The sequence below is a fragment of the Diaphorina citri genome, unplaced genomic scaffold (genome assembly GCF_000475195.1).
Source record: "Diaphorina citri unplaced genomic scaffold, Diaci psyllid genome assembly version 1.1 scaffold148, whole genome shotgun sequence".
In the NCBI taxonomy this organism is placed as follows: Eukaryota; Metazoa; Arthropoda; class Insecta; order Hemiptera; family Psyllidae; genus Diaphorina; species Diaphorina citri.
Genome location: NW_007377585.1, coordinates 180,306 through 206,798, shown reverse-complemented (window position 1 = coordinate 206,798; position 26,493 = coordinate 180,306). Strand labels below are relative to the sequence as shown.

The 26,493-nt window shown below is 37.0% G+C and overlaps 2 protein-coding genes across 7 annotated transcripts; one reads left to right on the top strand and one right to left on the bottom strand.

Annotated features, from left to right (window-relative positions):
- Positions 1-26,098, bottom strand: LOC103505065 (RUN and FYVE domain-containing protein 2-like). Of its 5 annotated transcripts, XR_003390329.1 has the most exons (13): positions 25,609-26,098; positions 23,599-23,777; positions 22,427-22,536; positions 16,093-16,253; positions 14,829-15,039; positions 14,360-14,537; positions 13,549-13,647; positions 13,207-13,347; positions 11,570-11,667; positions 9,816-10,032; positions 9,267-9,497; positions 8,244-8,453; positions 1-368 (listed from the first exon to the last, which is right to left on the bottom strand). XR_003390329.1 is itself a non-coding variant. In XM_017442253.2 (12 exons), exons 1-12 carry the CDS (start codon positions 25,871-25,873, stop codon positions 8,310-8,312), a joined length of 2,034 nt encoding a protein of 677 aa, XP_017297742.1. In that variant the 5' UTR covers positions 25,874-26,098; the 3' UTR covers positions 7,693-8,309. The 5 variants fall into 5 exon arrangements, 4 of the variants coding, with proteins under 4 accessions (XP_017297742.1, XP_017297743.1, XP_026676255.1 ...); XM_017442253.2 differs by lacking the exon at positions 1-368 and having other exon boundaries at positions 7,693-8,453; XM_017442254.2 differs by lacking the exons at positions 1-368; positions 25,609-26,098 and adding an exon at positions 24,145-24,763 and having other exon boundaries at positions 7,693-8,453.
- LOC103505054 (alpha-(1,6)-fucosyltransferase-like) lies at positions 17,268-23,335 on the top strand. Of its 2 annotated transcripts, none has more exons than XM_026820457.1 (6): positions 17,268-17,599; positions 18,595-18,923; positions 19,372-19,544; positions 20,560-20,728; positions 21,020-21,424; positions 21,732-23,335. In XM_026820457.1, exons 2-6 carry the CDS (start codon positions 18,786-18,788, stop codon positions 22,077-22,079), a joined length of 1,233 nt encoding a protein of 410 aa, XP_026676258.1. In that variant the 5' UTR covers positions 17,268-17,599; positions 18,595-18,785; the 3' UTR covers positions 22,080-23,335. The 2 variants fall into 2 exon arrangements, with proteins under 2 accessions (XP_026676258.1, XP_026676257.1); XM_026820456.1 differs by having other exon boundaries at positions 17,268-17,712.
- Positions 26,099-26,493: the final 395 nt, after the last annotated feature.

Here is a 26,493-nt window from a genome sequence, read left to right as displayed (position 1 = left end):
AGCGTAGTGTAGTATATACAATTTAGCGTAGCGGGGAACGCTGTTTAACACAATTAAAATTCTTTTTACAGTATATTATAAAGATATGAAGTACAAGCTAATTGAGTTTTCTAGGGGTGGCTCGTCTTTGTACTAGCCAGATTCCCAAATCCACTAGAAAAAAGGTCGCCTTAAAAATCAAGGTGAGGTAAAGTTTTTGTGTTCTACAATCTAAAGCGATGTACTTTCTACTATTGTCTTCAAGGAGCATGCGTTTCGTTTTGTTTCGAAGTCGGGTCTGTAGATGACATCAGAGCTGCTTATTTCATTACAATACCTTACTTTTTAAACCATACTCCTTGAACAGTATTCAAGGGAATTCACAAACAGAAAACTTTTGATTTCAGTAAGAAGTTGAGGAGAAGTACCTAGTACTCTGCTCTCTCTCTCTCTCTAGTGTCCAAAACTATACGGACTACAGATTCGATTCCTAACCGTGGCAGAAAATAGTTCTATTCAATTTCCCCGATTATCAGCACTTGCTAGAAGGATGGACTTCGTTAGCTCTGTTTCAACTCATATTTAGACGTAGATTTATGCCTTATTGTTATTATCATCCCTATTCAGTAGGTATGACTGGTATGAGTAGATAGATACCTAATTACTCAGTTTGAAGCTAGATGAGACTCGAAACACGAGGGATATTAGAACTATTCTAAGAAGCTAGATTTTGCATAGTTCTCATCAGAATCTATACAAACCAAAACCAAGCAAATATGTACCTACCTGTACCACCTCATGTGCAAAATTTAAATCCCAAGTGCAAGGCTGCTTCGTAGAACAGGGCCCTGGAACTTCTAAAAAGGGAATGTACCTAAATCAAGTTGGGTGACTACAAGACCGAAAAATATGGAGTACCTATTTATAGGTATGCAGGTACTTTGATATAAAAGTAGATTTGGCATGGTGGCGGGTTAAGATCGAAGACTTTGGTAAAGTATTTAGCAAGTCAGGAATGTGCTGCAACTTTCACTGCCACTATCGCTACGTCATAGGTACCTGTCCGTAGACTTAAAGCTGCCAGTGGTCATCTTACTCGACTTGTAATTCGAAGGTCGAACAGGTTGAAAACATTTCATGTTTCACTTTATAAACTTCATTCATTTCATTTGAAACTTCTTGGGAAAAGTCGCAGTCTGCTTTATTATTTATTTATTCAGAACTAAAGTTCTAGCATTTTACAAAACCCATTCTCATATTCATATCACTTCTGGACAAATCTTCTGATTCTCAAGTGCCATCAGTTCATAGTAGGTAGGGTTCGATTCCCGCCCAGGCCTGATTTTATCCTCATGGGATAAGGTTCGCTCTCGGAACGGCTGGCTTTCTTCTATCCTGTCTTCCTTCTCTCTTCGATTTCGGGACAAGACCCTAGCAGTTACAATTCCCTCTATCAAACCTAAAGAAAAAAAAGAAGAAGAAGAAGAAAAAAAAAAAAAAAAGAAGTGGGGAGGAAAAATACAACCATCTGGTGCAGTGAATTTAGTCTGCTTAATGGTTTGGGCGAACTGATGGATTGATTAACTATGGATCATTCAAAAAGTAAAAGAGGGACGGCTATAAAACTATTAAAATATACAGGGTGACCCAGCGTTACCTGACGATTTTGATTTGCCCATAACTTTGTTATAACTTGTCGTAGCTTGTTGAAATGAACATCACTGAGTTCAAAACAAAATAAGCTTTTGTTACAATGTAGTCGTGCTTTCGCTGTGGTGGCATTTCTTAAAAGTATGAGTTGACCTGGTGCTTTTCATCGAGAAATTCGTGCTATGGTCCAGGAAGTGCTAGAGACAGTATGTCGAATTTTGAACCAGACTGAGTGTTTTCAAAATGAGGGCGATTTTTCCGCTAGCGTTGTCTTCCACACCTGATCACCATCACAAACAATATGCCCCAAAAAGTAAACCTTATTTTGTTATCTTTCGATTAGATGAGTTGACCTGGTGCTTTTCATCGAGAAATTCGTGCTATGGTCCAGGAAGTGCTAGAGACAGTATGTCGAATTTTGAACCAGACTGTTTTCAAAATGAGGGCGATTTTTCGGCTAGCGTTGTCTTCCACACCTGATCACCATCACAAACAAAATGCCCCAAAAAGTAAACCTTATTTTGTTATCTTTCGATTAATATAAATATCACTCTTTTATCTTGAAAATTGATCGTGTAGCATCATTTTAAAAACCGTCAGGTAACGCTGGGTCACCCTGTATAATAGCAAAATTATTTTAATTAACATTGAAATTAGCGTTATAGCAGCAGGCTTCGCAGTACGTTTTTTTAGGTAGTTCAGTAAAAGGGTTCTCTCAAAACATGAACGGTTAGGGAAAAAGTATTGGAAAGAACCTTAAAATCATTAAAAAATTAAGACGTATTTTCAAATTAAAGAACCCATTTCTGGACTTGGTAACTTGGTGATAGTGGTAGGTACCTCTGTCTATTAGTGGTACCTATCTTAAGTGGTCACACGAAAACATGGCAAATACTTCAACTTTTTTTCTAAATCAAATACTTCAAAATAAATAAATAGCATACCTACTAAATAAGTTATTTCAAACACTCTTCATAGAGCGCACACTTTCACTCTTTAATGAGTCATGAGCAAGCTACACTTTTGATTCAAATGGCACAAATTGAACTATGATCGTGGCAGACTTGAACCATTTCATGTTAGAAACGTTTGATATACAAGGCCATTATAATATTATCTTGGCATTCGACTTACATTTCAACATAACAAAGGTGGAAAGGTCACTAGAGAATAACTTGAAGAGAAGGTATTTGAAGAAATACGTTTTGAAATGTAGATGCAAATAAATAATTGGCTGTCTCTGGCTGAGTGGTCAAGAGTATGAAGCTACGGATTTTTAACCTAGAGGTGCTGGGTTCGAGTCTCAATCGAGGTGGAAACAGGAATGTTGTGCGTGCACGAAGGTATTACGAGTGTGGTACACCCTAAGAATAACAATAATACCGTGTAGGATGTGAACCAAACCATTGTACACTATAAAAACTTGGCACACCTTAGCGTGAAGTTTACATAACCCAATATTCTTAATTCTTAAATGTCTTCACGTATACTCCCTTCAATGTACGTCAGAGTGGCGTAATCCAAAAAACGAAATCAATGGTGATTCATTCCAATAGTAATCTTGAGGATTATGATTCACAATGTAAACTTTGGCAGATTTCACAATAGATAGAATAGAGACTAGGTGAGGTGATACCATGTCAAATCTATAGCCTCATTCACCTACTTGTCATAGGTACATAATTTTATTATGATTGCACAAAACTAGGAAGTGAGTAGGTATGAACCTACAATAATGAAGCAATGGTACTAGTACTTATGCGATTACTGTCTTATTATTCGCCAAAAGCGTCCACCGAACCTAGAGGTGCTGGGTTCGAGTCTCAATCGAGGTGGAAACAGGAATGTTGTGCGTGCACGAAGGTATTACGAGTGTGGTACACCCTAAGAATAACAATAATTCGGGGAGCAATTAGTTTCATGAAGTCCTTTTTCCCACCCCTACATGAAGAATCCACCCCATGAAAGTTCAGTCATTTTTTTTTTTCAATAAAATAATAGTGATTAAAAATAATAGCCCTTAATTATACTGCTCGAAGTCGCAAGGAACACCCCTTTACCCCAACAGTATAGACTGTTATTATTGTGGTCAAAATCTCAACCAAGGTTGAGAATGAAGTTATCACATCTAGGCTAGGGTGCTAGGGTCGAACCCACGCCTTTCTGATTACCAGGCGAGCATCTTGATCACTAAGCCACCGAGGCAATGTAAAAAATTCGAATGTTCACTTGTATCCTCGAAATCGTCCAAAATAGACCGGCGATATCCACAGATGTATTAATTCAAAGGATTGAGGTTTAAAATTGGACAAATCGATCATATGATGTTCATTGATGACAAATTTGTTATATCCATACAATACATGGTTCTATGAATAAAATAATACGTATAATAGTCTAATAATAAAATTTCAAAGAGATTTCGTACCTCCATCCAAATATAATAGACATTCAAATACCACACAGAAAATGAGCAGTGAGCTCTGGCAGTATTTCAATAATTATTTGGAAACAAAACATTCATTTGAGATACATTTGATTACTAGTAGGTAGGTAAGTATTTTAAAGCAATGTAAATAAATATTTGGATTTTATTTATCCAACCCGGTGTATTTTACTTGAATATCCAAGGCCCGAATTCATTATAATGGTGATATATTGCTCCAGTGTAAACATACATCATACATCAGCGTTCGATTTCTTGAAATGTGTAACTGTTATGGGATAAACCCGGGCTGTAGGTAAACCTAGGATTTCCTGATAAAACCTTATAATATAGAAGGGAGAATATGCCCCCATTTCTCGGTAATAGTAGAGGGATATCATATGTTTACCCACTCTCCAGGCTTATCCCCTAAAATACCATTAAAGGTAGCTACTATACTAATGGAACACCGAAAAACTACATTATCATACAAAACAAATTCAAATAGGTATTATCTATCAAGGCACAGAGATCAACAAAATATGGGTCACCCTGTATAATAGCAAAATTATTTTAATTAACATTGAAATTAGCGTTATAGCAGCAGGCTTCGCAGTACGTTTTTTTAGGTGGTTCAGTAAAAGGGTTCTCTCAAATCATGAACGGTTAGGGAAAAAGTATTGGAAAGAACCTTAAAATCATTAAAAAATTAAGACGTATTTTTAAATTAAAGAACCCATTTCTGGACTTGGTAGCTGAGTGATAGTGGTACCTCTGTCTATTAGTGGTACCTATCTTAAGTGGTCACACGAAAACATAGCAAATACTTCAACCTTTTTTCTAAATCAAATACTTCAAAATAAATAAATAGCATACTAAATAAGTTATTTCAAACACTCTTCATAGAGCGCACACTTTCACTCTTTAATGAGTCATGAGCAAGCTACACTTTTGATTCAAATGGCACAAATTGAACTATGATCGTGGCAGACTTGAACCATTTCATGTTAGAAACGTTTGATACACAAGGCCATTATAATATTATCTTGGCATTCGACTTACATTTCAACATAACAAAGGTGGAAAGGCCACTAAGGTATTGGTTACTGTGCTCATGTTGCACTCAACGAATTGGGTTTGACTTTCAAATTTGTCAGAAGCTCACAAGTTGAGCTATTTTTTTGTGTTCTTGTAACATAATATAAATATGTAAAACATCTATTCATTAGAATGTACCTATGAATGTTCGGAGTCTAACCTACAAACTACATTCAAATTTACAAAATTTAAAAGAAAGTTAAAATTCCAACTAGTGAAACCAATACCACCCTTCTGACAAAAAATACCGTGTAGGATGTGAACCAAACCATTGTACACTATAAAAACTTGGCACACCTTAGCGTGAAGTTTACATAACCCAATATTCTTAAATGTCTTCACGTATACTCCCTTCAATGTACGTCAGAGTGGCGTAATCCAAAAAACGAAATCAATGGTGATTCATTCCAATAGTAATCTTGAGGATTATGATTCACAATGTAAACTTTGGCAGATTTCACAATAGATAGAATAGAGACTAGGTGAGGTGATACCATGTCAAATCTATAGCCTCATTCAACTACTTGTCATAGGTATATGATTGCACAAAACTAGGAAGTGAGTAGGTATGAACCTACCTACAAGAATGAACTAATAAAGTAGGTACTAGTACCTATGCGATTACTGTCTTAGTATTCGCCAAAAGCGTCCACCCTGGTTGAGTGGACACCGGAAGTATTTGTAATTCGGGGAGCATGTAGTTTCATGAAGTCCTTTTTCCCACCCCTACATGAAGAATCCACCCCATGAAAGTTCAGTCATTTTTTTTTTCAATAAAATAATAGTGATTAAAAATAATAGCCCTCAATTATACTGCTCGAAGTCGCAAGGAACACCCCTTTACCCCAACAGTAGACTGTTATTATTGTGGTCAAAATCTCAACCAAGGTTGAGAATGAAGTTATCACATCTAGGCTAGGGTGCTATGAATAATAACAATAAAAAAAGTAAACAATCGGAAGATATACCTAATTAATTATTTTATTAATGGGTACATAATTTTATATATAATTTGGAGTAAAAATTTATATTTAACATACAATACATGGTTCTATGAATAAAATAATACGTATAATAGTCTAATAATAAAATTTCAAAGAGATTTCGTACCTCCATCCAAATACATATAATAGACATTCAAATACCACACAGAAAATGAGCAGTGAGCTCTGGCAGTATTTCAATAATTATTTGGAAACAAAACATTCATTTGAGATACATTTGATTACTAGTAGGTAGGTAAGTATTTTAAAGCAATGTAAATAAATATTTGGATTTTATTTATCCAACCCGGTGTATTTTACTTGAATATCCAAGGCCCGAATTCGTTATAATGGTGATATATTGCTCCAGTGCAAACATACATATTTCAGCGTTTGATCGCTTGAAATTTCCAATGTGTAACTGTTATGGGATAAACCCGGGCCGTAGGTAAACCTAGGATTTCCTGATAAAACCTTATAATATAGAAGGGGGAATATGCCCTCATTTCTCGGTAATAGTAGAGGGATATCATAGGTTTACCCACTCTCCAGGCTTATCCCGTAAAATACCATTAAAGGTAGCTATACTATACTAATGGAACACCGAAAAACTACATTATCATACAAAACAAATTCAAATATTATCTATCAAGGCACAGAGATCAACAAAATTACACAAAACAAGAGAGGAGAGGTTAGGGGTATTTGCTGAAAAGAACTTGTTTTTCCAACTAGTAAATATGGTTATCGTTGGGAAAGGAAAAATGTAGCTAACTCTTGAATGACTAAATAGAAGGTTCATACCAAGCTGTGAGAAATCTACTTAATATTGAAAGTTTGAGGGAGTTGGTTATCGAAGGTTCATACCAAGCTGTGAGAAATCTACTTAATATTGAAAGTTTGAGGGAGTTGGTTATCACTAGGCTTGCCAAATATCCAAAATTTATTCGGGATGCGAATCCGCGAACATAATTGCCAAATCCGCGAACATAATCGCAAAATCCGCGAACAAAATCGCCAAATCCGCGACCATGATCGCCAAATCCGCGAACAAAATCGCCGCGAACAAAATCGCGAAATCCGCGAACATAATCGCCAAATCCGCGAACAAAATTGCCAAATCCGCGAACATAATCACGAAATCCGGGAACATAATCGTGAAATCCGCGAACAAAATCGCCAAATCCGCGACCATAATCGCGAAATCCGCGAACATAATCGCGAAATCACATAGGTACGATATGTACATAGGTACGATAGGTGATAACGAGAATCCAAGGGACCAGCTCATTTTTTTCGTTTAAGGCGGTTTAATACAACATTTTCTTGTTTATAAAGGTTTAGCAAAGTGGAAGAGCAAACTGATGAAAGCATGACAAATTTAAACAAGTTAAGAACAAATTCTGATTTATAGAGGTACCTAATTTTAAAGTTAAAAAACGCGTCCCGAATTTTTTCTGGGACAAAAACGGATATTCGGGACAAAACGCCCCAAAATGAAAAACTAAACGGGACGCCGGGACACCCCCTGAAATTCGGGACTGTCCCGGCCAATTCGGGACGTTTGGCAAGCCTAGTTATCACAGAATAATGAAGAATCACCCTAAAGGGGGTGACGAAGTTACATACTCATTGATATTTTAGCTACAGTATACATATTATAAAACCAACCTCACTGGTGCAGTGGTTAGCGCGGTGGACTCTGGATCTGGAGGTTGGTGGTTCGAGTCCAAGTCAAGTCATACAATTTAGCGTAGTGTATTAAGCGGGGAACGCTGTTTAACACAATTAAAATTCTTTTTACAGTATATTATAAAGATATGAAGTACAAGCTAATTGAGTTTTCTAGGGGTGGCTCGTGTTTGTACTAGACAGATTCCCAAATCCACTAGAAAAAAGGTCGCCTTAAAAATTAATTAAGGTGAGGTAAAGTTTTCGTGTTCTACAATCTAAAGCGATGTACTTTCTACTATTGACTTCAAGGAGCATGCGTTTCGTTTTATTTCGAAGTCGGGTCTGTAGATGACATCAGATCTGCTTGTTATTTCATTACAATACCTTACTTTTTAAACCATACTCCTTGAATACTGAGGGAATTTCAGGGAATTAGGAGCCCTCCTTGGATTGTGTTTTCAAGGCATTTTGTTTCAGTGTCAAACTGAAAAGTCCCTTTACTAAGAATTGACGACGGTGAGTTTTTCCACGAGTTTAACATTGCACTCGTCACATACACGTACTGGTTTAGCTGCTGATGGCAGCGCCATCTTATTGTCTGAACACATGTTGCAGAATATCTCACCGCAGTTCCGACAATGGTGCTGGAAATGAAATAGCAAAATCAGACTTCGTAATCATGTATAAAGTGGAAATAATAAGTTTTTTAGTGACTACGATTTTACTCTAGTTAGGGCTGACGAAAAACGCTGTCTGTACACGGGAAAAGGCGAAGAAAAAGAAGAGAAGTGACTCGGATTTTACTCTTCATTCGGCGACAAGTTAGCCACCTACTAACATTAACAAACTTTACCCAGCCTGAGTAGAGCCGGGAAAAGCCAGCAGTACGCAACAGCCCAAATAGTCACCCATCCGGATAACAAGTTACCAACCAATCTCAACGTTGCTTAACTTTAAAACACATAGGACACGATAGGAGTGCAGATTCTGTTCAAGGAGGGTTTTATTTTATACTCCTGTTAATAATCCACCACCTTAATATGCGTCCACACACAGTCGAAGGCCATAAATCGGCGAGGTGAATATATTTATGTTGTCGAAGCATTGTGGACGGTTTCAGTCGACATCGATCGACGGCCATCGACTATGTGTGGACACAGCTTTATGTTACGGACGAAAGTAAAATAATTAAGGAAAATTGAACGAACTTAGGAAGAGATTACTAAAGAGTGAAAGAGTTATAGAAAAGAACGACTCTTTTCAGTAGACTACTCCGAGTACTCAGTCAATGAGTCAACCTAACTCCCTACACCTACTTGCCTACAGTGAGTTGAAGAGGGAGTTACTTGTTTTAGGATCTGACTCAAGGACCACGAAGTCCACTGAAAAGAGTAGTTCGTTATTTGTTACAACTCACTTGCACCCTCACTCACTCATTACATATCTCTACAACTCACCCTGCGTCTGGTAACAGTAAACTCCTTATCACATGCCCGGCACGTTATGGCTTCCTTATCCTTCGCCCATTGAGCTTCGGTCGCCCGTTTAGCTATCTGATGCTCTTCCATAAGGTCGGACACTTGTAGCTTGGACTTGCTCAGTTGAGCTCCTAGCTCTTCCAGAGCCAGCTCAGACTCCTTATACTTGTCCTGGAGCTTGTGATGTTCTTCTTGTAGAGTGAGGTAGGACTAGGGAACCGAGACGTTCAAGAAGAAAATGAAGATAGTCAATTAATGGGGACACGGTTAGCCCAGTGACAACGCACTTGCTTGCCACGCAGAAGGTCCCGGGTTCGATCCCCACCATCGACAAAAAATTGAACTCATTTTTCGATTGCAAATAATTCAACGGGTTATTTTCTGGCGTTCTTGTGTAGACCCAGCACCTCAATGGGAAGTATTGCGTCTCTTCTCGCCCTGATTTCAATTCAATTATTACCTTATTTAATCCCTTGACTTACAATACTATTTATTGCCTTGACTTACACATCTAATTCCTTTACTTACATTATTAACAGCTTTCAGTTGTGCTATCTCTGCGGTGAGTTGTTTCAGTTTGTCCCGATCCTTATGATAATTCTCTTCAATAGACAGTCGCTTGGACATTTCCGATTTCATTTCCAGCTCGAGCTGATTGTTCTTGTTACTTTCTTCACTCAATTGAGAGTGGCCTTTCTTGAGTGTTTCCAATATGTGAGCCTTCTCATTCTGACATGTTTGGTAACTGAGGTTGTGGAGGGGGAAAAATAAACAAAATAAATAAAACAGGAAAAGGAGAGGGTGTTAAGAAAATAATAAAATTAGAATAAATAATAATATAGAAATTTCCAACAGTTTCAAAGTTGATGAATCGCAACTTTCTATGGGGTGAAAAACAATTTAATAACATTTTGATTTTAATAATGCTTATTCGATACTTTTCTTCTAAAGAATAAAATTCATTTGATGAGCGAAATTATATTGGGTACCTTTGAATTAAGGAATACGGTAGAGCTCCGCCTCGCCAAGTCAAAACAGTTTGACAGCACGACTAAGGGATATTATACGCCACAGAGAAAGTAGCCGTTTTCATACATATCAATAAGAGAAAAAGTAAAAAAACAAAAGACTTTTGTTAAATTATTCTAGATTTTCGTTCTCATTTTCTAAGAACCTTTCTAAAACCGGAGGAAAAAGTTGCGAATCATCACATTGAAGGAAAAGAAGAACGAGGAAAAATAATGGCAAACAATATAAAAAATAATAAAACCAAAAATAGTGGAAATTAAAATAAAATCAAATAAATAAAACCTTATTAATCATGTTCAGAATGGTAGGGAAAGATTTTCGTTGCAAATTAAGGCTTTAAATTGTAAAAGAATGGCATAGAATGTAATAAAAACATTGATAAAAGTTGCATAATGTAATATAAGTAGCGGTAAATATTGTATTCATGAAATTTAATACTCATATAATTAGATATGAAATATGAGGCCCATAAATATCATATTTTATTAAGTAACATGAAATACTTTAAAAATCGTCAATAACATGCAAAAAATTAGGAATATTTCCTGAAAATCGAGATGTCTAACAAAATTGAGATAGATCACATAATCAGTACCAACTTCCATCTCACTGTCTACAAAATCAGTACTTATTGGATCAGTCTTATAATCTTATAAATGAAAGAAGCATTACTACGTTTTACATCTATTGTGGGTAAAAACCACGAACCCATGTTGTTACTTCCATGAATTGGATTTGGCAACAAACCCAGGCCCTGGGGGCAACCTATCGATTAAAACCCTTTTTCCCTCGGGACAGTACATAGGGTTTGAAAATCAAAACATTAAAATAAACTCGTAAAATGAACTATACAAAAATATATCTGTTTCGGGTAAGTAAATAAAATTCTTAAAACTATGAGTAAAATAAATGATCAATTTAAAATGACACATAAAGTCCTTGTGGTGAGAATGGTTTGCCAGTATTCTTCCTTGTTCAATTTTATTGAATGATATAAAACCTAGTAAAGCAAAGTTATCTAATAATCCATGTACCCCAAGTAGTTAAAAATCCATGTACCCAATTTGAATACCTGAGGAAAGTAAGGACCCCCAATCATTTGACTGTCAAACTCTTCAATTTGTTAAAAACCTGTACAGTAAAAGTACAAAACCTGCACCAGATTTATTATCATGCGTAAAAATAAATTTTCACTCTGGATAAATTAAAGAAAGCTTTGTTAGTAAGGTAAAATATAAAATAACTCAACGTACTTTTGTTCCAACGTATGCAAACTTTCTGAGATGGACTGAACTTTGGCTTCGAGCTTAGACACAAGTTCGGTTTTATGTTTGAGGGAACTCTCGCTATCCTGTGAAATGGGACAAATAATTTAACAAAATGGCCATATGATCACGTGACAATTAGTGGAGGAAGCGCGAACGTCAAGACTTTGAAGCATTTCCAACAGGAATTATGACAAACAATGATGGTGAACAGGGAAGAACTTTCGGTAGAGAATATTATAAATGAAAGTAAAAAGGTAAAGGCTATTCATACCAGGAAAAATGAGAACATCTCTGAGTTGATGAGCTTGTTATTCCCAATCCTTTATAGGGCTCATTCCCGAAAGAGTTGTAGTTGGAAGATAAAAGTCAAGTTTGGAGAAAAACTCCTAAAATCTTCACGGGAAGCAAGGTTGTAATACCATTCCTTTCAGGAACTAACTCCCTAGTTTGACCGATGAGAATAAAAGACAAAGTAAAATTCCTGGTACGAATAGACAATGCCTATGAAAAAGCTATCGGTTTCTATTTAAAAGCGTATCAGTGGGATTTGCAAGAGATATGTGAGGTGACCCCAGTAGTCATAGTTAGGTCAGCTGAAGTATCACATAATATCTCCGCACACCACTGACAAATAGAATCACTGTTGATTATGCATTATTGTATTTGAACATGGGACACACTGTTTCAATTCTTCTTGCCTGCATTCTTTTCAGCTTCTGTAGCATTTATTTTAGCATCAGAGGTTCCTTTATTTTCAGCACTTGTATTTCCGGTATTGTTGTTCTTGTTCATATCTGCACTTGTATGTTCCATGTCAGTTATCTTATCAGAGGCATTGTCAGTCTTATTCATCTTGGTTGCATTATCTGCTACGTCACTGACATTATCCTTGACATGCTCTGCTATTTTATTCATCTTGACATGATCGTCGAAAGATCTCTTCAGACCACCACTCGTCATGCGATCTACTCTTGCTCTCAGTTCATCAGATAGAGTTAGTGTACTGATAGCCGATACGGATTGACTGGATGGTAATCCTCCAGGTTTAGGCTTGGTATCTGTACCAGGCGTATGGGAAGGACCCCCTGCTTTGCCCTTCTGCAGATTGGTCAGGATGTTTCCAATTTGGAGCGTTTTCATTTGGAGACGACTCACCATTTCGGTTTTCTCACTGATGTCTTCTTCACATTCCTAAATCAGAAGTTGAGTTTAGTCGTGTTTTCCTTTCGGAATCTGAGTCGATTTCCCCTCTTTAAAAGGAAAATATGGGAAGTAGTTTAACCAAGAGGTGGCGTTATAGCGCCTGTAATAAATCATTTTGGAAATCCAAGATGGCACATTTCCAACCATCAGAGATTAAGTGTTGGGAATATGCCATCTTGAAGAAGGGAAATCGTTTCAAATTCTGAAAGGAAAATACAGCTTTTATTATACTTAAGGGGTGATAACGTTGGAAAGGACAAATCTAGGTAATCCAAAATTGGAAATTAAAAAAAAAAAAAAAAAAAAAAATCTCCCCTGGTCGGGGTTTGAGCTAAGTATTTCTGAGGTCAGAGGCGAGTAACAAGGTAGGTACCAGAGTAATATCCAGAACCTATGTTGAAAACTGTGGAATATATTACCTGTAACTTCTTGTACATTTCCAAGTTGATCATTTTAATATCTTCCAGTTGTCTTCTTAGTTCTATAATCGTGTCTTGTTTCTGATGCACATCCCTTTCCAGCAGCTTCATTGCTACTTCCATTTCAGCCTTTAACCCCACCTGGAAATGCATTATACATCGAGGTTATTCACAAAGACATACCTGTGTAACTAGAGCTGTTTCTTCCCCCCCAAGTCAAATTCTCGAGCAAAGAAGGCCGAAATTCCATCCCTGAGGTACCAGAGGGTTGTGAAGTACATTGAATGTTAATGGGTACAATTATACAATTAGGTATGTAGGTTATACTCTACTTTTACTCACCTGTAAATGCAATTCTCTCTCCAAATCTTGCCTCTGCTTCTTTTCCTCGTCAAATGCTTTCTTCAAGTCCGCATCAGTACTGTTAGCATCAGTTTTATCCTGGATAAAGAAAGTACAAGAAGAACTAAACAGTTAGCCAGTGGTAATGCGCTTGCTTGCCATGCAGAAGGTCCCGGGTTCGAATCCCACCATCGACAAAAAATTGTACTCGATTTTCGATTGCAAATATTTCAACGGGTTACTTTCTGGTGTTCTCGTGTTGACCCAGCACCTAAATGGGAAGTATTGTGTCTCTTCTCGCCCATCTGTAGACTACAAGTCGGGATGGGCATGCTACGACACAGAGCACAAGCGTCCAATGTAGCAGTTGTTTCATTGCTACGAAAAAAAAACGGCGGTGAAACACTCATCTTTTTTTTTTTTTAAAAAAAAAACAACTATTAAGTACGAGCTTTAAAAACTATTGGGATTATAGGGAACCATTTTCTTAGGGAGATCAATAGTTCACTGACTAGTAAAACAAAACAAATTAGGGTCCTAAACTGATCATCGTAAAAAAGATCACTTTTAGAAACTTCTCATTTAATATTTTAAAGTTGCGGCCTATGACAGCCAAAAGGGAAGGCCGGGAAAATTGGAAACCAATTAAAACAGTACATAAATTGCATTAAATTTGGCATAAAAGGTATCAGTGTATCAGATTCCCCATACATAAAATGATATATGTCTCGGTGTTTTTTGACATTCTGAGCGGTCCTCGAAAAACCCAGCCCGGGAATGACTTTATGCCTTGTAAAAATATGAATCGTACCTCATGCACTGATAGATTCGACGTATGTTGAGAGGAATTGGCCAACTGATTCTTGAGATTCTCATTCTCCTGGATGAGGATTCGAAGATTCTTCTCCGCAATGGACAGATCTTCCCGCATGAGGGCGTTAGTGGTGGTTAGAGATTCAACCTGGGTCTGGAGATTACCCACCGTAGCACTGTGAAAAGAAAAGACCAAACTAATTTAAACTGAAATTTATTCGAAAAATAGGATAAGAACTTGTAAAAATTTCAACGGGTTACTTTCTGGTGTTCTCGTGTTAAACCAGCACCTAAATGAGAAGTATTGTGTCTCTTCTCACCCAATTTATGAGGGGCCTACTACGGGATGGGCATGCTACGACACAGACTTCATGCGTCTAATGCAGCAGTTGTTTCATCGCTACGAAATAAAAACGGCGGAGAAAAAAGCCGAGTCTTTTTAGACATGCTCTTTGCTTTCTACTCACTTGAGATGTCGGTTCAACTCCTCAATATAATTCTTCTGGTCTAGCACCAAGCTCATGTTATCTTCTACTTGTGAAGTTACTTCCTCAGGATGGTCGTGGTAGCATGCAGATCTCAGATAGAGGGAAAAATCGATGACACCTTGTTGACAGTCCAAGTCTTCCTCCTTCACGCACAGGTTGCAATCAATCACGTTCAGACTGAGGAGTTTGCCTGAAAATAAAATGATCTTTTTATGACCAGCGTTACTTTTTTTCAAGAAGTTTATTTTATTTATTTATTTACACTCTAAGCTACAAGGCCATGTTCAAGAAGTTTAATAGAGGGAACTGTAACATTGGAGGTCTTATCGTCCCAAAATCGGAGGACAGTAGGGGAAATCCAGCCGTTCTGAGAGCAAATCTTATCTGTTGAGGATAAAATTCACAACTGGCCGGAATCGAATCCATGATCTAGCGCTTACAGTACCACAATTTGAATTTAAACTTGGTTTAAAATTTCACTCTTTGATCAAACAATCTGATTGGCTGAAAAATTTAAAATGAACCAATTGAGGAGCAGATTGGAAAAAGGGCCTGTGGGCCCACAGGCCCTTTTTCCGTTCTCTGCATTTTTAGCTTCCTTATACTCTTGAGAATGTGCACACCAAATTTCATGTTGCTATCTTCATCCTAGTGGTCAGGACAGCTGTTTTAGTAAAGTCATATCAGCTGGTTTTTGGTAATCAAAATAAAAAAAAATGATTTTTCAAAAAACATCATTTTTCGGAACCTACCATTTGTTCAAGAGGTGTATTTTTATTAGTTTTGTGATTTTAGTCTTAAATAATGTAAAATGTCACACTTAAATAATAATAATTCAGAGTCAGAACTAAGTGATTTTGTAGTGGAAGAACATTCAGAATCTACTGACAGTGATGATTGCTTGCCCATATCTATCTGATAAGAACTTATCAGTATTTTTATAAGGGAAAAGGACCTCGAGAATGGAAAAAAGGCCAGTGAACGGAAAAAGGGCCTCCAAAGAGCTTTTTTAAAACTAATATTTCTTGTATAAGACTTTGTGAATATTGTTTTTTTATTGCGTTAAATTATTTAAAACAAAACAAATATCATTCCTAATGAACTGCTCAAACTTCATTTTCACAGCCAAATTTGTTATTTCGGTTCAAAAACTTTAAAGCCCTATATCTCAAAACAACGATTTGTCCCAAGGGCCCTTTTTCCATTCTGCTCCTCAATTGCTTCGAATCTCCAGGTTACTCACCGAGAATAACAATGGCTTCGTCACTCATTAGCAGGGCGTCTGTTTCAAAGTATTCGACCAGAATATCATCTCTATGATCCACTAGTACTTGTAGGTAGTCTGCTAACTTCTTCTGCATGAGTGCTAGCCGTAGCCAAGCCCGGGCACGACCCATGTGAGTTCTGAAAATAAAATAAACGTAAACTTTTTTTATTAATTTTTTTTATACATTTTTTATTTAATAGGTATATATTTTTTATTCAATAATTTTTAAAAAGATTGTACCTTGGAACCGCTTTCGCTTTTACAGAAAATTTCCGTCCTGGCCGGGATTCAAACCCAGCACTTCCGAGTTTGGCTTTTTGAGACATCGGAAGTTCGCACGAGGGTGCTAATCATTTTTTAAGGAATGAGTTATTCTCAAATAAAATCGTCACGAGAAATGTGCACTACATAGTACATACCGTAGCATTTTTTTTTTTCTTTACACCATTTTTTCCGCAAAAACACACACAATTTTTCAGCCATGACAAATTTCGAAAATGTTGAAATGTTACGTTAATACTCTAATGCAAGTACAGTAGCGCTCAGAAGTATTTTGACGATTCGTTTTTTAGTCCTTCCTTCCTTTATTATTCCAAATTTCTTCCATATCGATGAAAAATCACAATCTTCCTTATAGCCAGCTTATAATACACCTAAAGACATTTTATTAACGTGTGTCGAAATTTGGAACACTTCCACCTAACATATGGTATCAGGGGAAAATGAGAAAGTGGAATGTTCAAAAGTATTTTGAATCATTTAATTTTGAACATTCCACTTTCTTATTTTCCCCTGAAACCATATGTTAGGTGGAAGTGTTCCAAATTTTGACACACGTCAATAAAATGTCTTTAGGTGTATTATAAGCTGGCTATAAGGAAGATTGTGATTTTTCATCGATATGGAAGAAATTTGGAATAATAAAGGAAGGAAGGACTAAAAGGAAAATTTTGTTTTTTTATAAAAATAAAAAAAATTTAAAAAAAAAAAAAAAAAAAAAAAAAAACGAATCATCTAAATACTTCTGAGCACTACTGTATCTCAATACTGCACTCTCATATGGCACTTACACATTATTAGTGACAGTTGTTGATAACTAGATATATGTTATCGTCTACCTACATTTCAGATAACTCAGTTTGTGTGTCTACCTATCTACTTTACAGTACCGGTACAATAATAGGTATTTTTACTCGCGTTTTTTTAATATTTTTTTACCGATAATCATTTATATGATTGCTTTCAGTTCTATTTTTCTATCTGCCACGTAAAGTGACACGGTGTGATGTAGTTATCATGTGTTCGAAACGGATCAAAGTTTTTACTTGTGCGAATTAAGCATCTAGGTACTTAAATGTTACTTTTCACGATAAAATTTACGATCGGGTAAATAAACTGTGTCAGCAATGGTTTTCTCCAGAAGGGCTTTTACCACCTTGAAGCACACAATACTGCCGGCTATGATCTTATTCATGACTTTGTGGTTAGTGTATTTGCTTTTCCTATTCCAGCAAACAGTAAGACAATGCGTTGAAATAAATCCACAGGTGAATAAGATGGTTGATGCGAATCATGTTGCAAACGGATTTCACCAAGGTAACTGCTTTTTGGATGTCTACAATTTCCGCTATCAACAATTATTCTACATAATTGAAATAGAGTTTATATTATATATTTCTTTGCCATTTTTATTGCTTCTATCTTAATAGGTTGATACTGCCTCTTCTCCTTTTCCTTCGTCTTTCCCCGTGTTCAGACGGGGTTGGCTCTCTTCACCAGCCTTTCAATCAGCCCTAGCGTGATTGCTTTTGAGCTGAGGTCGAGTCGGCTGGGGAGAGGTCGATACTGTCTCTCCAAATATTCAATACTTTCACAATTACTCTGTTGTTCTATTTCTTTTATTACGAAACGTACTGTTTAAACACTCTCCAACTCGACAAGGGTTATAATAATGTAAACATTAACAGCATACAAACAATCCTGTATCGTCGTTCCATTTATTTAACAGATCGATTTTCAGCATATTGCTGGAAAAAACCATTATTTCGTGCCTTCACATTTTTTATGAACAGGTGAATCACCTATTAATGACAAGCTTTATGGGATAAAAATACTGAGAGAATATCTGAGATTATTCATTGGATTTCCAATGTTATAGTGTGTTTTTAGTTTTTATGTGTGAGATAAAGGGACTACATGTCCTACTTTGACAGTCTAAATAAAGCACTAATAGGTATCTAATGTTCAATGGAAATTTTCAGAAATACGCAAGTACTTCCGGGAAACAAAATCCGGAATGTTCAAAAAATTCAATTCAAAATCACACTTGGTACGTAGGCGTTTAGTGTAGGTATACTTTTGAGTGAAAAGTATGCAGAAGCACCTTGCTGTAGCTTTGAAAGCAAACACGATAAATATTCCTTCAAACATTCAAGGAGTTCTGAAGAAAAAACTTCTAAAACAAGACCTTTGTTTCAGAATTCTACAAAAACCCAAACGTCCTCGATCTAAAAACAAACAAACCCTACGCCAGTAAACACCGACACATCTTGAACAACATCGAAGAATTTTGGTTCTATGTCCAGTCTGAGGTGAGGAAACTGAAGAAATCAAACGCAGTCGATGTGGATAAAATATTAGATTTGACGTCACAGTTCAAAAGATCCCTGATGACGGACATGGAAGAATTGGGAACCCTGGCAGGTGGTGACACACTGGCTGAAAGACAGAACAGACGCCTTGGGGAATTGGTACAAGCAAGACTTCGGCACATTCAGAATCCAAGAGATTGTAAAACGGCGCGTAAGGTAGGTTAGGTTTGAGGTACAACCACAAGTCTAAACGAAACTATATCATACCTCCATAACAAAGAGCATCCTCTTTGGATGCTCTTTGTTTTGGCTATTTTGGCTTATTTTCTTTGTTTTGGCTACTTTGGCTTATTTTCATTGTTTTGGCTATTTTGGCTTATTTTCTTTGTTTTGGCTACTTTGGCTTATTTTCTTTGTTTTGGCTATTTTGGCTTATGACGTGTTTTACAGTTCGCAGTCAGATGGTTCAAAAATCCTTTGTTATCTGACAATAGCTGTTTGTTAAGTAACTTCAGTATTTAGCCATCAGCATATACAGGGTGTTCGAGAAAATACTTGCCACCCCTGAAAACCTCGATCCTTGAAATTTGGGGTCCCAGAAATGAGCGGGTCCGTTTTTTCAATGAGACCAAACTCAGGCCCTCCTTTGTCCTTATCTCCACAGGTATCCTGCCAAATCAACTGGGCCTGTGGGTTTGGATGTCAGCTGCACCATGTCACCTATTGTCTCATCATAGCTTATGCTACTAATCGTACCCTCGTACTAGACTCGACTGGATGGAACTATCACAGTGGGGGATGGGAGGAAATGTTTGAACCTCTGAGTCAGACTTGCAGGTAGTCAGAAATCATGTGGTATTTGAGTGGATTGGAACACATCACATTTCTTCAGACACTTTCCATTTGTCAAGGGTTTAGGTTCTTTGCCCTTGGGATCAATTTAATTGAAGAAACCCATTTACTGATGAAGTCTTAGAAGTTTAGATTAAGCTTAGGATAAGAAATTCTTTGTAAAAAAATTGGACCGATTGCAATACTTTCATTACTAGTATAGCTCCGCTAAAAAAAAAAAAAAAAAAAAAAAAAAAAAAAATGATACCAAATAAAACATACCTATATCTACCTACCTACCAATTGTAATGAAACAACAAGTTGAAAATATGCATGTACGAGTACAACTAGAATGGAGTGGGGTGATTTCGAGACTAGAATAATTTTGAACCGCCAAATTTAATGTTCTCAAATGACATGGTTCTGCTCTTCGTAGTCCATGAGCATGTCATTTGAGACCAAAGTTGGTGTCTCAAAATTTCACTTGTCTGAAAATTCCCCAACCCACAGTGGCGTAGCGTGTATGTATGGCGTGTATGGCGGCCATACAACTCAAAAGTTCACTCTAATGCCCATAAATATTAATGGCATGTACCTACTGTGATGGGACTTGGTAGACCTGTGCATGAGCCCTACAAGGCCCTACACTTGAATTTAGACCACGCTACGCCACTGCCAACCCACATTATAGGAAGTTAAAGATTTAGTTAGTTACATTTAGGATCTGACTCAATGATTAGTAGTCCACTAGACAAAGTAGTTATTTTTTTATAACTCATGGACATAATTATTACTCTACCTTATCTCAATTCTATTTGGGGTCGCCGTTTCCATCTCGTATTCTACTCCTCCATTTCCGTCTATCCAATGTTCCTCTTTTCTCTATCCTTTCTCTCTAAGGTCCTCACTATGGGTAGGTAATTAAATCACCGAAATTCCAGGGGTAGGGATTTTTTTTTAGAGACGACACAAATCTATCTACTAGTTGCCTCTGCAATTTTATTGTGACCCTTATTTGCAGAACAGCAACTGAAGGTAGTGTGATCTATTGGCCTGACCACAAGCCTGACAAGCAAATTATCAAGCTTGCCTCACAAACCTACAGTCTATCGGGTCCTGGGTTCATACCCCGGGCTGTGCCTCAAGATATTGCCCAAGAGTTGATTCATGGAGAACCCATAGTATGGTGGGTAAGTGTACTTTGTAATGATAAAAGAGCTGAGCTCTCTAGGATTTAAAAGTATGTGTTATAATATAACATGACTATTTCGTACAATGTCCCCCATCAACTAGATGTGAAAAGGTATACTTCCCCTTTGGGTGTAAAGCCTTTCAATTTGCTTTCAACTTCAAAAAAGCTCATTGCTTCACAAAATTCTACATATGATGTTTTTTACAATTACATAACTGTTATTGGACTTCACCATTACTACAAGTCATATTTCTAACTTTTTAAGCACGAAGTCCGTTTTTGCTTTCAGGTGGGACAGATCGTCAAGTACATTTTCAAACCAAATGCCAAAGTCCGAGCCATGCTCTCCCATCACGCTCAGCAGATAGGCTTCTCTCATCCAGTAGTAGGCGTTCACATCCGGCGCACAGACAAAGGCAGCGAAGCAGCACCTCATCCGATACACGAATATATGCGACACGTCGAAGAATATTACGCACAACTGTCGTTACAAGTGAACGTCACGGAGAGGAAAGTTTACGTCGCTACGGACGAGAAAGGCGTTATAATGGAGATACGGCAGAAATATCCGGCGTATACGATCCTAGGTGACGCAAGCACAGTGGAGGCTGCGTCATCTGATAGGCGATATAGTACGGCTGGACTGCTGGGAATTATAACCGACTTGTATTTCCTTTCCCACTCTGACTACTTGGTACGTATTTTATTTTATTTAATGTAACATCTCGAAGTCGCAATGCTCTATGGGGAACAGCTCATTCCTCATTTAACTCTTTTGTCAAGTTATTTTTACGGGATTATTCACACATTGTACAAGTCAATATCATGAAATTAAGTAGCGCGGCAGGGCGCCAAGTCAAAATGGTTTGGAGGTTAAACGAATATCAAAAGGACCAAAAAGGATATTCCATACAAAATTTTTGCTCTACTTTTTAAAATTTCTTTTACTCAAAGCCAAATAAGGCATTTCTTCGATTAATGCTGGTTGGTTATAATTACAGGTATGTACATTCTCCTCTCAGATATGTCGCATAGCGTACGAACTTCTCAACACGGATCATCGTGATGCCTCTCTCAATTTCAAATCTCTCGACGACATTTGGTTCTTCGCCGGACAGCGAGATAATATTCAACTGGCAGTCTTGGATCACACTCCCCAGACAGCTGATCAGATAGAGCTACGGGTTGGAGACGAGGTGAAACCCGCGGGAAACCATTGGGATGGCTTCTCTCGGGGAACCAACTTACGGACGAACCGACACGGCCTTTACCCTTCCTTCAAGGTCATCAGTCGAGTGGAAACTTACAAATTTCCTACCTATCCGGAGGTGAAATTACCTCAGAGATGAAAAGACCTTGGATTTCGAAGTCAGAAACAGAACTGAAAAAATACTACTTATACCAAATGTAAAACTGCTACCTAAGAATCAATTTGTTCAAGCAAAGCTTTTACAAATATTCACTTCGCAAATGATGCTGCTACAATGGTACTCCACACCCCAGCCCCCTGGATAACGAGTTCACCGTTCTACCCCTGAGCTACTAAGGCTATGAAAACACTACTACCTAAGAACCAGTACAAAGTATCACCAACCAATGATATCAAACTGCTACCTAAACCACCACAAATTGCACATTATTATGTCAAATTACCTACAGTACCTACATTCTTAGGGAGTGAGAGGAAGATATTTACTTGACTGTTGGCAGATCCCTCACGCTGGCAGTTATATCTGAGGCTTCTGGATTTAGTTTCTCCACGAGCTGCAGAATGTCCCAGAGTTCCTTCTTGGGCCCCAAGAGTCCCTGCAATGAAGCAAAATAAAACCATGTTTATACAAACACAGGTACCTAGTTACCTACTCATAAACTCATACCTGTTAGTTGTTGGAAGTTGGACTAGAGTTTATCAGTTATGTGACTAAAACGAATCAACCACAAACAGAATTTATAAATCGGTTAGGCCAAATTTAACAGGCATTGTATCAAATGCAGGTATGATTTTGCTAATTCAACATTCAACAAATTAGTTTCGAACACATACTCCAGGACCTCCAGGTGCAGACCATACAATTAGAACAAACATTTGCATACATAATGATTGGAAATTAGAAACATATTGTTTACCAATGGAGGTGCCGTGGTGATTGGTTCATTGAAAAACAATATTTCTCGATATATGGTACTCACTTAAATAATTTTCTATGTAGATTTTAGTGTTACATCGTCGCTACTATTAGTTATTCACTTGGTATATTTTTCTAGGCATTAACATTATTTCTAGACAACAGCTTGGATATTCTGAAAGACGCCAGGGACGGCATTACACATGTAAAGATTTACAAGTCAGGAGAATAAAACAACTCCGTTTTATATTTTTACCTCTTGGGGTAATTTTTATGTAATTCATATAAAATTCTAAAGAGGCTCCAACTTCTCACCTTCTCTGTCTCCCCTTGTACTTATTTCCCCTTTTATCTACTACCTAGCAAACTACTATTCTAGTCTTATCTTTACTTAGAAATTAGTACTTACCTACATTTCTACGAATTTATACCTATTACCTACCTATTATTTATTTCTTCAAATCAAATTGTTTACCCATGTTTTGTATTGCATTTTTATTTAATTAAAAGTAGGTACCTACCTAGAATGTGAAAATAGAACATATATCATTTAGCCATTAGCACTGTAGACACTAGGCCCAGATAGACAGGTTCATATTCAAGTATCTGAGAATGCTCGGAGACTATTCGGGAACAGCTTCCCCAAGTCACCAAACGCCTAGATTTCTATGGCATAAAGAAATCTTTGCTTTAGGATGAATCTTTAGAGGCAGACCCGAAGGTAAAGTGTTTTTCCTCTTACCTTCTTAGGCTTGAGGCCATGGCGTAACACATGCTCCAGAACAATGAAGAAGTGCTGCAAAGGCATATGATCCGAGTCGAGCATACGGCCATGTTTCTGCGAGGTTTCAATGAGCTCCTTCACTATGAGCTTGGATATGTTCACCAGGTTGCGGCGCTCAATAATCACGGGGTTCCGAGCTGAAACAGATAATGACAGACGTTTGTTCTTTTAGTTTTAGTTAAACTGATTAGATTAAGCAACCTGACTGGTTAATTTTAAATTTAGGATTACCTATCGCAACATCTGCTAGAGGAGAGAATGAGATGTGATTTTTCTTGGACAAAAATAGTCTATCAAAGACAAAAATACCTAGTCAAAATATAAAAGACCTTGGTTAGATTGCGGGGGTAAAAGGACTTTTCAGTCCTATTCCAGCAGGATAAACAAGTTAACTATATTGTATTCTATTCTATTACTTCAGTTAAGTAAGACATTAGAAAACATTCACAGTGATCTCCGATATCGATAGTTAATTAGATCTAACACATAGTTTACTTAACCTACCAACAAATAGAGGCGGTTCGGGCGAAGGAGATCTCAGCTCTGGCGGGTCTCGAACCCGGACCTCTACATCGTCAAGCTGTTTTAAGCACAGCCACTCGCCATCTACTGAGACACGGAAATTACATAAGTAAATCGTATCCTGAGCACCACCAGTAAGTTCTGTGTCCAACATTGTCCACTTTGTAGCTATAAATTCTACTAGATCGCACACTGGACTTGACGATTCACAAGTAATACAAAATAAAGTTGAACGAAAAGATGTGTTTTTCTATCCAGATTTTAGGCCATTTTTTTTTCTTTGATAAGTATCTCGTTCGGTAGCTACAGTATAACGTAATCAAATGCCGTGTTATACAACGCAAATTGTGGGTAATATGAGGCTCTAGTTATAGTGATAAAAGCTCAACTTTATGGCGAAATTCAGTTGACAATAGAACCGATATTGAAATTATGTAAAACACTACAAAATAATATTTTTTTCAAAACAAAAAATTCAAAGGAAAGCAACAAGGTATCCTGAAATTCTTTACAAAAGTATCCACGAAAGCAAAAGAGTTTTCTTTTATCAACAGCAGGAAAAGAACAGACTGCTCAATACCTAAGATAAACACATACAACATGGGATATAAGGGGTGTATAAAGCAGGGGAGGGGGAGCAGGAGGAAAATCAATGAAACTTTCCCCCTACCTTCTCCCCATTATAAATGTCACCCCTTGAAAAAGAGTGAGTCATGAGTTTCATTTTACATTATGCTCACTCACCACAACTTAGGGGAAGCATTTTTTTTTTTCTTCCTTGAGGGTATGGAGAAGTAAACAGATTTTTTTCTCAATAATTCTAGTCTACATCTTATACAATTTAAGTAGCTCGTTTTGGTGTTACTTAAGAGTTTCTTGACCATCTGGAGAATTCTTGGTTCTGGATGATAGGTATTATTTTATTACCTGATTGGGTACCTACAGGTAGGATTTGACTTACCTGATTGGGTAGGTACCTACAGTTAGAATTTTAGAAATCTACTCATTAAATTATTTACTTCAGTAGGTAAGTAGGTACTTATGAAAATATCAACTTGCCGAACTAAGTAATTACATTAAATAAATTACATAGGTATTATTTACCTGATGTAAAAGAAAGCTTTCATACAAGAGGATAACATTTTAAAGACACAATAATCCATTAGTGTTTTGAAACCAAAATATTATTAATTTCCTACCTGTTGCTGTTCCAGAATAAATTTAAACTGTTCAGCTAATGGGGCTAGATATTCCACATTTGACTTTTAGAGACTAAATTTACTACTTTATAATAGGTACTATATTAAGATGGGAGGGAGGACTTTGACAAATGATTCTAGGCATAGGCACTCAGGAATTTTCATTATTATACATACCTATATATATTTTTTTTCTGTCCTCTCATTCTATTACTACTTGCTCTAACTTAGCAAAACTGATGCTTACATTTATTAAGGCTCTGTTCATACTCCTTGAATCTCTGTGTAACAATGAGATGAGGCCACCGTTCTTCTGTAGTAGATGATGATCTGGACATAGTTTTGAAGACATCTGACAAGAAACTATCATTGTTGTCAGCTGACTGAGATTTGGACAGACTCTTGGACACTTGTATCCTCTCGTAGATACTGTCAGCATTGCTATCACTTGTCTCTGAAATATTTTGTTCCTCTACAACTGGCACTACATCCTCACCACAAGGACTTGTCATTTTATTTTAAGCAAATTATATTATTTCTGTACTATTCTAATCTAAGTAGGTAATTGACGTTGAACTTAATAAACATACTGAAGGTTTTGAATGTATATTCTGCAGGAGATCTCTAGTCCCAATCCATCAGAAATCACTTATCAGCTTATCAAAAAGACACACAACAGTTCCAACATAGCTTTTCCAACTTTTATTATTTCTTTTTCTACTTTCTACATCTTTCCAAATATTTTCTTTTTGAACTCTACTGTTGCCAGATCTCAACAAAACATATAATCGCGCGTACGATAGAACACATTACCGTACGCATATTACCGTACATTAGACATTTCCGTCCTACCGTTACATTTTAAATTACCAAAATGAGTTGCTAGTTTCTACAGTAGGTACCTAGTTTTTTTTTTACCAACCTAGACAATTTTAGGGTCTCCATGCCACTGATACTTTTTTCCACCATCTATTATCTATTTCTAATATTGTTTGCACCTCCTGAAGAATCATGAAACTGTGAGTGCAATTCAGTGCATCCAGTCAGACGCACAAAAATTGGAATCACTTTTGTATCTACTTTTCCACTTAATACCTACAATACTTCCAAAAATTTCGGAGTGGGTTCAAGT

Coding starts and splice junctions, on each gene's coding strand:
- LOC103505054 (XM_026820456.1), top strand. CDS start 17,523: ATGGTTTTCTCCAGAAGGGCTTTTACCACCTTGAAGCACACAATACTG. Junction 19,545..20,559: donor CCTCTGAGTCAGACTTGCAG/GTAGTCAGAAAT, acceptor CCTTATTTGCAG/AACAGCAACTGAAGGTAGTG. Junction 21,425..21,731: donor TTTCCCACTCTGACTACTTG/GTACGTATTTTA, acceptor TTATAATTACAG/GTATGTACATTCTCCTCTCA.
- LOC103505065 (XM_017442253.2), bottom strand. CDS start 25,873: ATGACAAGTCCTTGTGGTGAGGATGTAGTGCCAGTTGTAGAGGAACAA. Junction 22,537..23,598: donor ATGGCCTCAAGCCTAAGAAG/GTAAGAGGAAAA, acceptor GCTTCATTGCAG/GGACTCTTGGGGCCCAAGAA. Junction 15,040..16,092: donor CGAAGCCATTGTTATTCTCG/GTGAGTAACCTG, acceptor TTTTATTTTCAG/GCAAACTCCTCAGTCTGAAC.